Source organism: Tursiops truncatus, chromosome 17 (assembly GCF_011762595.2).
Source record: "Tursiops truncatus isolate mTurTru1 chromosome 17, mTurTru1.mat.Y, whole genome shotgun sequence".
NCBI lineage: Eukaryota > Metazoa > Chordata > Mammalia > Artiodactyla > Delphinidae > Tursiops > Tursiops truncatus.
The window spans coordinates 12365504-12382878 of record NC_047050.1 but is presented as its reverse complement, the minus strand read 5'-3'; the positions used below and the strand labels follow the sequence as shown (position 1 = coordinate 12382878).

General features: G+C 40.6%; 3 protein-coding genes across 6 annotated transcripts in view; 2 read left to right on the top strand and 1 right to left on the bottom strand.

The window, feature by feature from the left end:
• The window catches only part of PPP1R42 (protein phosphatase 1 regulatory subunit 42), a 49090-nt gene extending 45112 nt beyond the window's left edge, over positions 1-3978 (top strand). Inside the window, exon 9 of one of the 2 annotated variants that reach the window (XM_073794475.1) lies at positions 3780-3978. In XM_073794475.1, coding sequence (XP_073650576.1) covers positions 3780-3891 — 112 coding nt within the window. In that variant the 3' untranslated portion in view covers positions 3892-3978. The remainder of the gene's footprint in view (positions 1-3779) is intronic. The other variant, XM_019925226.3, reaches the window with a different exon arrangement.
• CSPP1 (centrosome and spindle pole associated protein 1) overlaps positions 1-5089 on the bottom strand; it is a 191875-nt gene extending 186786 nt beyond the window's left edge. For 2 of the 3 annotated variants that reach the window (XM_033842688.2, XM_073794471.1), the window contains exon 1: positions 4964-5089. The gene's annotated coding sequence lies outside the window, so the exon portion shown is untranslated. The remainder of the gene's footprint in view (positions 1-4963) is intronic. The other variant, XM_033842685.2, reaches the window with a different exon arrangement.
• A 236-nt stretch (positions 5090-5325) lies between these two features.
• On the top strand, positions 5326-14908 carry TCF24 (transcription factor 24). Its single transcript, XM_019925228.3, has 3 exons — positions 5326-5610; positions 6214-6626; positions 12446-14908. The coding sequence occupies exons 2-3, from the start codon at positions 6237-6239 to the stop codon at positions 12557-12559; spliced, it is 504 nt and encodes a 167-aa protein (XP_019780787.1). The 5' UTR covers positions 5326-5610; positions 6214-6236; the 3' UTR covers positions 12560-14908.
• Positions 14909-17375: the final 2467 nt, after the last annotated feature.

The following is a 17375-nucleotide window of genomic DNA, read 5'->3' as shown; positions in this document are numbered from 1 at the left end:
GGGAATGTTTTCCACCTCCTTTATAAATGCATGCAGTCTGTGCTCATGTATATTTACACAAGCCTGCTTTCCCTACAGGGAGGAAAAAGTCAGACTCATTGACGTTGCTTTTGACCCTCAAACTGAACTTGATACTATCAACGTACACTTTAATTAAAGATTAGTTCAACACTATTTTTTATTTAAAGGCTGATTCTGAACAAATGCCTTCACTGTTCAATTAAAAATAACATATGTATTAAACAAAAAATGTGCACATATTGCTTCTTTCTATGTTTGTCACAGTAAATACTTCTGACAGATGTTTCCTCTCTTTTCAAACATGCTAGGAGGTACTTGAGCCTTAGTAATTTAAAAATAGACATTAAATGCAGTTATATATTGTAAATAAGATCCACTGAGAATACAGCACTGTACAACGAAAAAAGAAAACTGTTACTTGATTAACTATCTTTCAAGCCTAAGCGATGTCAATAGAGTCAATCCATCTCTTTTCTTAATGTAAAAATAATAACTTTCTATATGGGTTAGAATGTCCTTAGCTTCAGATACCTTTAAGGAATGTGAATCCCTGGGACCCATAATTCATAGGAAATGTTCACTGTATGTTATTTAACTATTTATAAAATACCTACTACCTTTAGTTAGAATATGGAAGCATTATGTTTCTTTGAGTTAAAAAATGACCTTTAAAAACAGTACAAATAATTTGTTTTTACCACTGTTAAGGTTATGTTTGAACAGTTGTAACAACAGATCTCCTATGTGCTTCAAGAAGAATTTTTTAAAACTTAGATAAGACTTTTAGTCATGAAAACTCTGGAATGATCTTATATAAACTCATCTGCAAAGCTCTAAATGTCTTCAGTTTTGCTGTATTCAACCTAACCTCTAATTAACTTTTATATGCAAAATAAATTTATGTATCAGTAACATAGATATAACATTAAGATTCTGGTTTGCAGTTCTCAAAGAACCCTTTGAAATTAGGACAACCCCCACCTCCCTCAAAAAAAAGCAATAGTGGTGAGCGACACAGTGTTTCTTTAGAACAGTGTAAGCTCACTTTTGTGACTTCTAGTCTCAACTCTGTCAATGGCTTACTCTGTGAACAAGAGTTATGTAAGATCTAAGTTATAAAAATTGTATTAGTTATTTTCCATTTTAAAATGTCTACTTTGAAAGCTTAGTCTTCATTACCCAAACAAATTATAAAACACAGTAGGACCCTTTGAGATAAGAATACTATCAGCCCCATTTTATACATGGGGAAAATGAGTGTTGCAGAAGCCCAGTCAGAGGGGCCCAAAGTCACAGGATTGCCGTGAGGCAGAGCTGGGACTTGTATCCAGGTCATTGACTGCAAAAGCCAAGCTCTTAACTACACTGCAAGGGGGTCTCAAAAACACCCTCAAGTACAGGCAGATAAAGTAAGGGAAGCAGGTGAGAATGTGACTGAGGTAAACTGGAGAGCACATGTCCAACTAAAGGCAACTGCAGCCTGCAGCTACTCAGCTCCAAAACAGTATAGCCAGGCAGACATGTTGAAGGTGAGAAATGAGACTAGCTAGCAAGCAAGATATCTAGATTGTGAAATCATCTGATTTTTAAAATGTTTTAAATATTGGATCAAGTCTTTTTCTTTAAAAATGTCCATTAAAGTGAATAAGAAGAAAAAAATCAAGTAATGCTAGCAAGGATATGGAGCAACTGGAACTCTCACACACTACTGGTGGGAATGCAAAAAATATTTCAGCCAATTTGGAAAATAGTTTGACATATTCTCACAAAGTTAAACACACACCACATTCAGCAGTCCCACTCCTAGGTATTTCCCCAGGTGGAATGAAAACCTATACTCACACAAAAATCTGAGCCCTAATGTTTTCAGTGGCTTACTCATAATCACCGAAAATTGGAAACAACCCAAAGGTCTCTCAACTAGGGAATGGATAAACAAACTGTGGTACATCCATCCAATGGAATACTACTACTCAGTATTAAAAAGGAATGAACTAGCAATACATGACACAACATGGATGGACCTCAAAAGCATTATGCTAAGCAAAAGAAGCCAGACTTCAGGGAGATCAGCTCGGCGCTTTGTGACCACCTAGAGGGGTGGGATAGGGAGGGTGGGAGGGAGACGCAGAGGGAGAGGATATGGGGATATATGTATACGTATAGCTGATTCACTTTGTTATACAGGAGCAACTAACACAACAGTATAAAGCAATTATACTCCAATAAAGATGTTAAAAAAAATAAAATAAAGAAGACAGACTTAAAAGGCTACACACTGTATGATTCCATGACATTCTGGCAAAGGCAAAACTATAGAGAGAAAATATCGGTAGTTGCTGAGGACCTGGGGTTGACTACAAAGGGTCAACACAAGGGAATTTTGGGGGGGTGATGAAATGTTGCATATCTTTATTGTGGTAGCAGTTACATGACTGTTAGTGTTTTTCAAAACTGCTGAACTATACACTCAAAAGAGTGAATTTAAGTCTGTAAATTATACCTTAATTAAACAATGAGGGAAGTAGTTGACAGGTGAAAAAAAGCACCAACTCTATAAAACCCATTGATATAGATATATAACAAAACAATATATTTTCTTCACTGGTATGTGTGATTATTTTACAATATAAAGATAAGATGCCAAACTATTTGACACATTTAGAAAAAAGATAAGTATGATTTTAAGACCTACATCACGCTCAGTGAAATAAAATCTACGGCACTCTAAAACCAGATTAGACAAGAACTCCAAAGAAAGACATACTATAAAAATAGTATTTGGATTGGTCATAGGGAGTCAAGTTATTGAGATAGCAGATACAAAAAAAATGTTTTGCAAATAATGAAACACCCTACAAATAGTAAATAGAATAGTATGGTAAAAAGCACAAGTGTTAGGGTCAATCTGCCTGGCTTGACTCCTGTCTCTGCCACTTACTATCTATGTGACCTTGGACAAGTTACTTCAACCCTCTGAGCTTTATTTTTCTCAACTGTAAATGTAAAGTCCTCAAAGGGTTTTTGTAAAGACAAAATGAGAAAATAAAGTGCTTTTTGTAAAGCACTTAGCACTTAAGAAGTGCTAAATAAGGTACCTGTTACTAATTTATGTAATGTGGAAAATTTGAAGATTTTCATCTTCCATTTTGAATTTAATTGCAAATACTGGTTTCTTGCAGGAATTAGGACTACTCTAGAGTCATCAGAGGATTCGGAGATGCTGCTTAGAGTGGCAGTAGATAGGACAAGGGGGGTGGCCTGCAGTGGCTGGTCTTGTTACCTCAGTCCTTTCTTTGGAACTTGACTGTTGGGCAACTCAGCAGGCAACTGGCCAGGCATTGTTAGCAGTGAAGTGCCTCTGCTGTGCCTGCACCTCCACCCCACCTCCTAAAGCAGCAGGAGACTCTAGCAGGCTAGGCTAGGGTGAGGTGTGTGAGGTGCCAGGGTGCAAAACATAAGGAGCCCTGAGCACCTAATTTGCCTACCCTAGTCGGCCCACCTTCCCTCCAGTATTCTTATTTCCACATCGCTCCCAACTCATAGATTTTCCACATTCTTCCCTTCCTCAGGGGGAAAAAATCTTTGTTTCTGCTTCCTTTCAAGCCTGAGAAGATGCACAGTTTAGTAACTAATCATTAGCCCTCACTATTGTTATTGTGTCCTAGATTATATATGTTTGCTACCTGTTGTGGATAACTTTCATTTTTAAAATAATTTAAACGCTGTTTTGTTTTGTTTTTTCTCTGTCAATACAGGAATCTCTCTTTGAAGGAATCTGAAAGCTTGCTGACAAAAAATGATGTATGTGAACCTCACCTTCTTCATAACTCAAAAGTAAAAGAAAATGTGTTTGTAAAACACCAGTAAATTCAGCCTTAAGCGATCTGAAACGTGTGACTCTTTACCTTTATAGTATTACTAGGCAACATCATCCTTTGTGGTTTGTAGCTTTATGGCATCTCATTATATAAGAAGAACCTTTTGAGTTCTTGTTTGATTTGCTTCTTTATAGAATCCGAAACAGTGCTTTCCAACTGCTTTATTCCTCATTACATACAATTCACAGGGGAAATAAAGGTGTGCCTTCTCATTCACCAAAAGAAAGTAATCCTTTTTTGAACCAATAGTATTTTGGTGTGCTTCTTTCTAAAGTGTAAATCGAACTACAGTTACTGAATGGGAATTGAGATGAAAACCTGAGGATTCTTTTGATTCACTAGTATACTTAAAGTGTGTGGAATTCTACACTCAAATACAATAAGTGCCACCATTACTATGCACTAGTCGGTAGCTCCAATTTTAAAGTCTATGGTAAAGGATGAAATTATGTCAGGTATACAAGAGCGGTTTCATTAATGCTATTTTAAATTCGATATTCAGTCTTGACCGCAAAGAAGGTGTTTTAACGTCCTGCTCTTCCCCACGCAGGCACTGTTTTCAAGGATGGACTAATCACGTCGCTGGGAAATACGGGGCGTCCGCTCAGACTTCACCTCTGAAGGCGATGGGTCCAAACGGGCGGAAGCCACAGAGGGTCGGGGGGCGTCCAGGGCCCAGGCTTCCTGGGCGGCTGGGAACGGGCCTCGCGGGGCAGCGCCCCCTTTTCTCAAGGAGGCCGGAGAGAGCCCCTCCCCGCACAGCCGCCGGCCCCGCTCCCCGGGGGGGCCACGAGGGCTAAACACTTCAGGCGAGTTCCCCGCAGGGAAACTCCAAATCCGTCCAAATAGAGAAACAAAGCGGGGGCCCCTGGGGGACGGGTGAGGCGCCGGAACCTCGGGGAGAAGCGACCGCGACTGGGGGAACTTCCTAAGGTACCACAGACAGTGGGCGCGCTCGAGCTAAGTGCAGTTTATCTCTGGGCGGCTCAGTAAACTGGTCACGGAATCCCGAGGGTGGAGGGACTACGCTTTAAGTAGTTAGGGCAGCGGGAGACATTTACCTTGTGGTAGAGTGAAAGGTGAGCGCCTCGAGGCGGCACACTCCACAGTTCCTCACAGAAAGGAGGCCGCGTTCCCGCCTCGGCTCGGCGCCGGCCTGGAAGGTGCCGGAGCTCAGACTGGGCCCGAGGCGGAAGGGCGGCGGCGAGGCGAGCTAAGTTGCGAGGCCGCGCTGGGGTCCTACAGCCCAGACCGCGGCTCTGGCCCAGCCGGCCGCCAACCCCGCGGGCGCTGGACGTGCGGCTCTCGGAGTCCCGCCCCGGGGAGAACCTGGACGCGGAGGGGCGGGGCCAAGAAGACGCCCCGCCCCCTCTGGCCCGGCCCCTCCCCGCCGGACGGTTGCATTAATGACTCTCCCGAGGCGGACGGGCTGCTCGGAGAGGACTGAGTCCCCTGCACGGCACCTCAGGTGCCTGCGGACGTCAGCTGGTCCTTCTGCGGTCAATCCACGCCGAGCTTGGCCAGCACGCACGCCTCGCCTCGCAGGAGCCCGCATAAAAGGCGCGTCCGGCCCAGGCTGGAAGCGGCCGTAGCCTTCGGCTGGACGAGGATGGAGTGACCGGCGCGGTCCTGGCCACGCAGACCCAGCTCGACGCTCCTCGCCTGCTCTCGCAGCGGAGCCGAACCTCGTACGGCCGCTCCAGGAAAGGTGAGGGCCCCGGTCCGACCCCCGCCGCGCTGCTCCCGGGCTTGGAGGGGTAGCGGGTGCCTTAGTCCCGGGAGAGGCCACCGGTCCCCCGCTTCTCCGGCAGAAACTGCACTGAGCTCCTGCCGTCGCCCCTCAGGTCCCCGGGCCTCGGGAGCTGATGGTGCGAGGGCGGCCGGCGTGGGCACGGCTGGCCCTGGCGAGGCAGGGCTTCCCGCCACACTCCACGAGTTGACCAGCTTCATCTTTACTGCTGGACAGGCGGGATAGCGTTCCAGAAGCGCTAACAAGTTCCGAACCGGAGCTGTGCTTCCGAAATCTTTTTCCGCAGTAGCGTAGCCCTTCCGATTAATTTGTCGGCGGAAAGTAAAGCCGGCACCGCGCCCCTCCTCACCCTTCCAAGCAGCCCAGGAACACTCGGGCCCCACCACTCACCCCAGACGCCGGGAGGCAAAAGTGCCCCAGTCAAAAGGTGCCCAACTCTGAGATCGCCTGGAGCCATGTCGGACGGCCGGGCACGGCGCGCAGGGGGAGCGGGAGGGCTGCGCCTCCCCGGGTTAAACTCGACCGGCGCCCCGGCCTCACCGCGCCTTCCGTCGTTTGCAGGGCGCGCAGCGCCGGAAGCCGCTATGGACAGCGGCGGTCCCGCAAGCAGCCACCTGATCGCCAGCAACGAGCCCGCGCCACCGGTAGCCGCCTCCCGAGACTCGAGCCAGGGACGGACCGGACCGGGGCCAGCGGGCCCAGGCGGCGGCGCGCGCTCCGGGGGCGGGAGGCCGGCGGCAGCAAACGCGGCGCGGGAGCGCAGCCGCGTGCAGACTCTGCGGCACGCCTTTCTGGAGCTGCAGCGCACGCTGCCGTCGGTGCCTCCGGACACCAAGCTGTCCAAGCTGGACGTGCTGCTACTGGCCACCACCTACATCGCGCACCTCACTCGCAGCCTGCAGGACGACGCCGACGCACCGGCGGATCCCGGACTGGGCGCCCTGCGCGGGGATGGTTACCTACACCCTGTCAAGGTAGGCGGGCAGGGCGCACTGCGGAGCCGAGGCCGGGAGCATGGCACCTTGACCGCGGGGTCTGTCCCCGCCTGGGCAGATACCGCCCAGTCCTCACCCCTCCTTCAGCGTGAGGCGGGGAACAGATCAGGAGAGCGACCTTGGCCCGCGAAGGCACCCGTAGCGAGGTCCACACTGCACAAGGCTGCTCCTTGACGGTTTGCAGGTAGAGGGCTTAAACCCGGGCTGGCTTGGGTAGGGGAGTCTCAAGCCCCTTATAGGATGCAACCTACAGGATTCCTTTCCTAGATGAGAAGTTTCTTGCGGGTGCCTGGTGGGGTGCTTGGTTGCACGTCCTGATAATTTTTAGTGTCCGAGTTACATTTATGAGCCTTTGAGGGTTTTAAGTTTACATCATTGTTACCATTGTGGTGTTTATCAAATATTTGAAAAGTTTCAGGAATTAAACGGGGTGACGGAAGTATCTGCCCCTAACTAATCCTAGGAAACCAATGTTGAAAATTTTTTGTAAAGCTGGTAAAAACAAAAGGAGACGATTCTGCGTCCCCACACAGTAAATGTTCAGTCCGTTTTAATGAAGGTTAACGATCATGGACTAGACAACCACCAAGAATGTTAGAAAAACTATAATGAGTTTATGTGATTTTCATAATAAGTTGGCATATATGTTGTGTTCTGATTAAATATTCAAATTACATAATGTACAAAATTATCCAAGAGACTTCCTCTTGTATTTTTTCATTACATATAGGTAGAGTGGTCAGGGTTTTTGTTTAATACGGTATATATGATTATGATTCATTACCTATATTGCAGTATTTAGACTCTCATCATCCTTTTCTCCTAGATTTGTTTTCAAATCTTACATTGATCAGGTTTTCTGTTCAAAATGGATCACCTTCCCTATGTTTTCTAAAACTAAATGTTCAAATTTTTTATTCCACCATTCTGAAGCATTCTCTCTTTCTCTCTCTCTCTCTCTCTCACACACACACACACACACACACACACATATACAAAATTAGAACTTTGCCTTAAGTATATCAATGTTCAATAAATTATTGAATAATCATTATCAAATTGAGGGTAAAGTACATCCTCTAATATTTACTGAACTTAAAATTCTGTGGTAAGGTTTAATAAAATTTACTTTGCACATTTAATCAACATGATGATAGACTCAAACTAGTTCAAATATTAAGTATAAAAATTTGAGATATCATTTATTCATAATTATGATAGATTATTCCATTCCATTCATGTGTTGTATAACCTCAGCTGGAAAGTTATTCATTATTAATTAAGGGGTTTTGTATTACTATTGATATTAGATGCTACTAATCTGTTAATATTAGATTGATATTAGGTACATTAGATTGCTATTCAAATATATCATTAATATTAGATTTCTTTTGACTTGACATTATACTCTAAGGAAGTTTATTTTAACATTAAGTAGGCTTTAATACAAAAGACATCTGTTAAATGCCTCTTTGTGGGAGAGAGAAATCAGATGAGAAATCCAGTTGTTTTTCACCTTAGTTTCTTGCAGTGCTTTTTTGAATGAGTAATGTTAAAACCATAATTTTCATGTAACAATAAGCTTAACAAGAGTTTTTTTGCCCTGACTCCCGTACCAAATGTTTTTGTAGTCATATAACTCTTTAAAGAAAAATTAAATCTCATTTGTCCTCTGAATCAATTATTTTTATTTTAAAAGACAATTCTAGGGATAATGAAAGAAAGCCAAAGATTACCTCTTAAAAATGAAATTGATGATGGTTGAACAAGTGACTAGTCTAGTTTAAAATCATTTACTGAGTGCCTGCTTTGTGCAAAGCACTGTTAAGAGAGTGAATGCAATTAAGGGTAAGACTCGATCCCTGCCCTAAATGAGCATATAATAGAGACAAAGACAGAAATATAAATAACAGTATTATAAGAGAGAATGTAGTATGTGCCATAAGAGAGGCTATAACCATATGCAGTGGAGGTGCAGAGGAAAGAGATTTTACATACATAATTGAAACTGCCTATGACACATTATTTTACAGAGACTACCAAAATGCTTAAAAATTAAGTCTATCATTGATTAATCTAATGCCAAAGAAATAAAGATATTCTGATTATTTGTACTTTTTGGTTTACATAGTTAAAGAGTGTTCCAAAATGACTTTTTCTGCCTTACAACGTAAGGGGGTCTTTACTTTGATCAAAGATCCATTAACAAGTATTTCAAGGCCATAATTTTGAATCATCAGTTCTTATTATCAGTATTGGGGATTTAGCACTGTTAGCATTGTTGGGAATTTACATTATGAGTACCTCAAATGAAACTGGAAGGTTTAAGAGACTGGAATCCCAGGGCATAGCCTAAAACAGCAGTTTTTATCCCTTTGGGATGTGAGCAGTTCTGATCAGCACCAGTGTCTGAAAGGGCAGTGCTTCTCCAAGGGAACAGGGGTATATTTCAGATACTTACATTGAAAGAAAAGCACAGATGGCTTTATTAATTGCATTACCCCTGGAGAATCATTGTTGGTAATACAGGTAAACAATAATTTCAAAAAATAAATACAAAGTTTTGTTATTTTGGAGTCATTTAACTCCAAAAACCAGGAATATATTTTTAGTCTTCAGTTTCAGGTTCAGTTCTGGTTAATTGTATGAGTTTGCTAGATTGTTCTAAGCTAATGAAACTACATAATTTTAAGTATGACTTATTAGGTAAAGTAGAGGTCAGGACTGTGTTAATCTACACAATGCTAAAACAGACCATTGAGAAGTAAAATGTAAATCAGTCACCTGGCTTTTTTGGCATGAGGCTGACATGCAACCTAACCAATATTGTATTTATATTTTTATTTCTGACTCTTAAAACTATTTATGTATCTACATTAAATTCATTTGAATAAAATCATTTGAAAATCCAGGGACACAAAGTTATTAAAAAGGGAAGTTTTATTAAGTCCATGAAAAATCAAGCAAAAATCCACATATACATTTTTAGATTTGCTTCATAAATTACTTACATACTAGCAAGGCTGTAAAAAACAGATGCCTTCACTTGTCTCCACTCTTGGTTGCATGATTTAGAGTGATTCTCAGTACAGTGGAACCCAGGTAACAGAGAGAACTAACAGGGAGCATTCAGCAGTATTTTTATTTTATTTATACTTAGATGTGTTTAATTCACATTCTCAAATTATTATCTACATTTTCAAATGTAGAATTCTCACATTACATTTGAGGTTTGAGCATGAGATTTTTACACTCATGAAAATGTGGCAGGAATGTAAAAGATTGAAAAGCACTGGTTTATAATATGCCTAAAATTCTGCACTTGAAATTGATGACCTATGCGCTACACTATTTGCTACATGTGAATATTAGTCTGCTCAGGCTGCAATAACAAAATACCATAGACTAGGTGGATTAAACAACAGAAATTTCTCACAGTTCTGGAGGCTGGAAAGTCCAAGATCAAGGTGCTGGCCAATTCACTTCCTAGTGAGAGCTCTCTTCCTGTCTTGCAGCTGGCTGACTTAACTCTTTCTCAAAGAAGGGGAGCTCTCCCCCTTCTTAAAAGGCCACTAACCCTATCATGAGGGACCCACCCTCATGACCTCATCTAACCAAAATTACCTCCCCAAATATCATCACGTTGGGCGTTAGAGCATCAACAAATGAATTTGGGGGAACACATTCAATCCATAATACCATGACACTAGATTTTTCAGTATAATGCAGGCCTTAAATCTGATCTAACAATGCCAAATCCAAACATATAAAAAAATCCCAGGCTAGTTTCTAAAACACTTAATGTTACCAACTGGTAGCAGGGATCCCAAGAATAGGATCAACATGATATACCCAGAAAGTACAAGAATTCACATCTATGATTTAAAAAAACAAAACCTGAAATGGATTTGCAAAAATAAGTAACACAGTGTCAGTCTTATTACTGTATCAAACATAAAATACAAGTTTGTTTATAGGAAGATTATATAGGAATGGATCATTTAAATTCCAGGTAACACAGATGTTATATTTAATCTGTGTTAAAGTGTAGATTCCCAGCAGAATAATCTGAATTTAGGACTCTTAAATTCACTTATCCCATCTGGAGAAATAAAAATCACATGCCTACTTATTATGCCTGTGGCTACATTTTACATCTGGAATCCCAGTTTAGGTGACAGTAACTGTATTCGGAAGTATAAGGAAGGCTTATATTATTCCAGATAAGAACTGACTCTACCTTATACTTCTCCAAAGAGGTCCATTCTGATTTAAGTGGCCTGGAGTGTGACTTGGCCATCAGTATTTTTTAAAGCTCCCATGTGATTCTAATATGCAACTTGTGTTGAAAACCCAGAGCTCTTACGGACTTTGGATTGTTAATAATTGTACCTCTGTTTGAGCACCGTGGATCATCTGCGAGGCATTTAAGAACATTTCATGGTGCTGTGTAACCAGCAGTCTCCCCATGAATGTTTGCTGGTGAAAAGAGCCTGCTGCTCACAGCATCATTTACTCTCTGGAGAGTGTGGGACCCCACTGCTGACCTTTAAGAGTTGCACTCTTTTAGTCTAAGGACTTATCTTTGTATTAAAAAAAAAAAAAGCACCATTTCTCTGATTAGTATTCCAAGGACCTTAGAACTAAAATTATATGACCCTCCTCTCTTAAAAAAAAGAAAGTCCATCCTAAAAGTACTACCTATGTAGTATATTTTTTCATCATCACGCTTGTTTGGAAATTAATTGTATTGTTTGAGAGGCTGTCCATTTTAAAGGTAAATTTAGAAAAGACACAATCAGAATACAAATGTGATGATTACTGAAAGGTTAGAGCTGTGTGATGCCAGTACAAGCAGTCATTTAACCTGGATGTTCTAGCTATGTAACACCAAGCATTCTAATATGTGCAACTTCAAGATATTGCTTTTAGCTAGATAAAATGTTTAGATAGTCGAATTAGTCACTTTTCATTGTAGTCCTTTGACAAATGTAGATGCATAATACTTAACACATATAACTTTTTTTTAGTATTTTTAAAAATTTTTATTTATTTTTGGCTGCATTGGGTCTTTGTTGCTGCGCGCGGGTTTTCTCTAGTTGCAGCACTCGGGGGCTACTCTTCGTTGCGGTGCGCGGGCTTCTCATTGTGGTGGCTTCTCTTATTGCGGAGCACGGGCTCTAGGCGTGCAAGCTTCAGTAGTTGTGGCACACGGGCTCAGTAGCGGTGGCTCGCGGTCTCTAGAGCAGACTCAGTAGTTGTGGCGCACGGGCTTAGTTGCTCCGTGGCATGTTGGATCTTCCTGGACCAGGGATGAACCTGTGTGCCCTGCATTGGCAGGTGGATTCTTAACCACTACACCACCAGGGAAGTCCTACATATAACTTTTAAAAATATTTTTAAAGCCAGGGATCTTGTTTTAGGCTTAATTTTGTTTTAGGTTTAGTTTAACATTAAAACATTGTGGGTAGATATATTTTCCTACATTTAAATATATTCATTCTCCATGATTTTTTGCAGTTCTGGTCCACATGCACACGTATTATTTCATATAATTATAATCAAAGTCTGGGTATGTTTTTACTTTTATTATTAGCACTAATAATTTTATTATTAGCATTATTTACTTTTATTATTAACTTTTTTTGTGTCATCACTTAGACTTCATAATTATCATCATTACCAGCTACATGATATTGCATTTGCATTGAGGTATTTGGAATTTTTAATATTACTATTTACACTATATCTGTCACAGATACTAACTTTTGGATTCTTGTTTAAATATTCTTTTTCAGAAATGGCCCATGCGATCAAGATTGTACATTGGTGCTACTGGTCAGTTTTTGAAGCATTCTGTCTCTGGAGAAAAAATAAATCATGACAATATTCCAACAGACTCACAGCCTTAGGCTCTCCCCTGAGGGAGGCTGGTAGAAAGTGATGTCGTTGTTTTTAAATGATATGAAATAATTCTATATTTATTACATCAGACCTAACAAACATCATTTCTGAAAGTTTACATGTGAATCCATAGTTGGATGTTCAGATTTATCTAATCTAAATAAATGTGGAATGAAATAATCAGTCTGGTAAATAATGTAATAATAATGATGTAAAACACACAGCTTATCTATTCAGTGTGAGAGAGTCACTACTATATAGTGCAGGAGAAACTAATGGAAAAAAAGAAAGAGACATAGGAAAGCAAAGAATTGTGTATGTATCCAAAGAATACACACATTTTCTGTAGTATATCTGTTACAAACTGAAAGCTAACTAATATCTATGTATACAATCTTCCTGGTTTAAAAAAAATAAAAGCTGGGTTTGTAAAACACCAGTATTTCACTTTTGTGAAAACCAGTCTGTGCTTAATATTGGTCTAAGAAGCCGTTCCACTTGGAAGGTCTGAGATCATTTATTCAGTTTTAGCTGAATATGTGTGAAAAGACTGTTGAGGTAATATGACAATGCAGCAACTTCTATAACTATTTTTCCCTCTTAGAAAACTTGGAGTATTAGAAATGGTTTGCTTCCTAGGCCAGGGCTTGGCCACCTTCCTAGAGTATTATTAAATATCTTATTATGTTTCCAAATTGTGGAAGGCATTGGGAAACCCTGCAGCCCTGTGTGAACAGCAGACGGGTGTCACTGGGCAGCAGGGTTTGTCACCCTCCCCCCTGGTCACTCCATATCCACCCCACTCTCTTTGAGGTCCCGGACTAGGTAAACAGGTGCAGCTGTAGCCCTGTAGAGAGAGTGGCACATTCAGGCCTGTCAGGGGCCTCCAGCGAACCCCCGTGACCTTCACAGTCACAGCTTTGGCCAGGTCCCTTCTCCCCATGTCAATTGCTGTTCACAGTCTACCTACTTGGCCCTTATGAAATGGGAGAAATCCTGTCTGATTTGGGAATTCTGGCGCTGATCTGCACCTTGAGGGGGTCTGAGAACACAGAGTGGCCATCCTGTGATACAGGATGCCCTGATTTGGACCTACAAGCAAGGAAAGCCCTCTGCTATGGGCCTCTCCCACTGCCCTGCACATGAAGTGCCCAGGGAGCAGCTGTTCTGCCTGACTGAACCAGTGCTTTCAGTTTCGCCAGGAGCCTGGGGGTCCTAGCTATGAAGTGGAGACATTTGTCAGGGAACACACTGAATCTCAGAACACCAGGGTGCAACAGAGACACCTGGAAAAAAAAAAATCATCAGTCTCTTTTGTCATGTCTTTGCTGATTTCGATTCCCTTTATCTCCTTTTCTTGTTTTCCTCCTCACTCTTTACTAGTCCACTGTCCAGGTGTAAAGTTCATTCATTTCTCGATAACCCACAGTTTTAAAGTTGCTGGGTTTCATCCAAGATTATTAAATAGAAATGTGTATGAATGGACTTGGTTGAATTAAGATAGCAGCAGAACCACCATTTCATTTTCTCCTCCGTTTAACTCCAGCTTTTGGCAGTGAAATGAAGTAAAAGACTATCTGAAGGCAAAAACTATCATTCAGTTGATTCGAGGATGATCATGTTTTGACTCATGTCTTATAGTTAGTTTGTAATTTTTATTATTTTAATGTGAATATACTCCTTGTAATGTGACCAAAGCATGTCTCTAAAAGAAAAGCCATACAATGAAAGCTGTCTACATATTAATATGTAGCAAAAATGTTTGTATATTTAAATATTTGTGAGTATATTTACCTACTCATATACCATTGAAAGGAATAAAAAGTAAAATGAGATGGATTCAGCCATTCACTATCATAAGTTATTGGAATAAAAAGTGCTAAGAATAATCTTTTATCTAAAGGTATGAAATCAGAACTTTAAAGTTACCTGGAACTGAACTGTAAACACTAAATGTGCTAGCAAGAATTTCAGAAAAAAATGGTTTTATCGCTAATAATCTATTTGGTTATAGTTGTTAAAGCATTTAACTGGGGAAAAATTATGACTATTGTTGAATTATCAGACTTCTCTAAATCTTCCTGTTAAATCATTAGTCATTGTCTTAAACAGTATTACTTTTTATTTCTTCTTGTCCAGTTACAAATGTTTTAATGCCAAAGAACTATATTTCTGTCATAGGTTTTCATAACATTTTATTAAATTGCTAAATATGCTAACAGCTTTTGGTAGGTTGGGAAATCTGAGGTGAAATTGCATATTTTCACCCAAAGTTTCCAAGGAGCATGCTGTTTTGATTAATGGTGCATGGTCAAGATAAAGGATAAGATAAAATAAAGCACTAATTTGAAAAGTAATTTAGTCTGCTAAATTTATATCTGTCTCTATGGTCGTTTAACAAATAATGAAGGTACACTTGAAAATCTTTCTAGAAGATAGATACCTACTTGGTATTAGCTTCTTCAGCATGCTGTCCTTAGTGGAGTATATATAATAGGGCGGGGAGGGGGGTATATTTGGATCACAGTATTATCCCATAATCTGCAAGGGAAGTTCTCACTTAAATTTCTGTCAGTTCATTCACCTCTCTCAGTAATAGTCACAAAAAAAACATTTACAATTCCTCTATAGTGATAATTTGGGGGAATAAGGAAATACCTTTTTAGAAGCAGAACTAGTTCCAACAGACTTTAAAATATTGTTTCTTTTCCTAGTTGTAAAAATACTTGTAGTGCAGTTTATTGTATGTCAGTTATATATCAGTAAAGCTACATTAAAAAACTCAAAAATAGAACTACCATATGACCCAGCAATCCCACTACTGGGCATATACCCTGAGAAAACCATAATTCAAAAAGTCATGTACCACAATGTTCATTGCAGCACTATTTACAATAGCCAGGACATGGAAGTGACCTAAATGTCCATCAACAGTTGAATGGATAAAGAAAATGTGGCACAAATATACAATGGAATATTACTGAGCCATAAAAAGGAACGAAATTGAGTCATTTGTAGTGAGGTGGATGGACCTAGAATCTGTCATACAGAGTGAAGTAAGTCAGAAAAAGAAAAACAAATACCGTATGCTAATGCATATATATGGGATTTTAAAAAGCAGTACTGATGAACCTAGTGGCAGGGCAGGAACAGAGACGCAGACGTAGAGACCGGACTTGAGGGCACGGGTGGAGGGGACGGGGAAGCTGGGATGAAGTTAGAGAGTGGCATGGACATGTACACACCACCAAATGTAAAATGGATGGCTAGTGGGAAGCTGCTGCATAGCACAGGGAGATCAGCTGGGTGCTTTGTGACCACCTAGAGGGGTGGGATAGGGAGGGTGGGAGGGAGACGCAAGAGGGTGGGGATATGGGGGTATATGTGTACATATGGCTGATTCATTTTGTTATACAACAGAAACTAACAACATTGTGAAGCATTTATACTCCAATAAAGATGTGAAATAAATAAATAAAAATGGAAAAAAGAAAGTATATACGTAACTGTTTTAAAAAACAAACTTGGGCTTCCCTGGTGGTGCAGTGGTCGAGGGTCCGCCTACCGATGCATGGGACACGGGTTCATGCCCCGGTCTGGGAAGATCCCACATGCCGCGGAGCGGATGGGCCCGTGAGCCATGGCCGCTGAGCCTGAGCGTCCGGAGCCTGTGCTCCGCAACGGGAGAGGCCACAGCAGTGAGAGGCCCGCGTACCGCAAAAGAAAAAAAAAAAAAAAAAACTTAATAACAAAAAGAAATGAAGTGGAAAGTAAAAGTCCCACAGTGGAGGTGGGTGTTTGGGATAGAACAAAGGTGAGGATATCTGTTTCACATGTTACTTGGTGATAAAAAAAAACACTGATTTTACATTTTGATAAGGGTTTTTTGACCCAACTACTTCAATCTGCAGAGTTACAGATATCCTAAACAGTAATTTTCTTATCTATTCATGGAGATTTTATTTAAACTTAGAAGAAGCTGTACGAAATAAATAAATAAATGCTGATTGTCCTCACTGAAATACACAGTATTTTAGTTGAAATTGCTTTTTAGGCTAAATTATTCAGTAATTTATCCTTCTTTCAAAAGACCTCATTTTATATTCACAAAAGCAACTAACCAGTTATTATCAGAGAGAAATTATGCAAGCTCTAGTAAGATCTCTTCTTTGGTTTGGTTTGTTTGTTCGTTTAAGGGGGAGGGGGAGAGGTATAGAGTTAATTCTATATATATTTTCCAGCAGTATTTAATCTTCTTCTTTAGTCCTCGGTGTGTCAGTAGTGCCATTCTGAGGAAATAATCCAATACAGACAAAACATCTCCACCGTGGCCAACATAATTCCCTTAGAAATCAACACATGAACTGTATTTGGCATCTTTTAAGACAAATTGCTTCCTGGCTTTATATAAAATTGTATTCTTAGCTGGCAGGGAGAAGAAATGATAAGTCAAACAGATTGCTTCTGATCCAAATTCATGTATTAGATACCTTATTTTGAGAGAGGGGTTTAATCTAAATGCTCTTTCCCAACTCTGTATAGCTCATTGCAAATTATATCAATCATGTAATTTATTTGAAAACCTATGAACTTCAACTCTTCCAGCATTGGCAGATTCTGTCTTAATCTGATGACAAACTCTTTTTTTAAAAAAAAATCATTGATGCATGATGTGATATCTACAGTTTCCCAGATGACTTACCACTAGTAGTGTACTATTGCTGTCTTTCTCCATGGTACACACTTTTGATTTTTTAGTTTTGTTTTTCTTGTTATTGTAACCAAAAATATACAAAAGCTAAAATTCCAAATGTTTGAAAGGAG

Excerpts from the sequence above, each read along its gene's own strand:
- TCF24 (XM_019925228.3), top strand. The coding sequence starts at position 6,237 with ATGGACAGCGGCGGTCCCGCAAGCAGCCACCTGATCGCCAGCAACGAG. Across the intron at positions 6,627-12,445 it reads GTTACCTACACCCTGTCAAG|AAATGGCCCATGCGATCAAG; the intron begins GTAGGCGGGCAG and ends ATTCTTTTTCAG.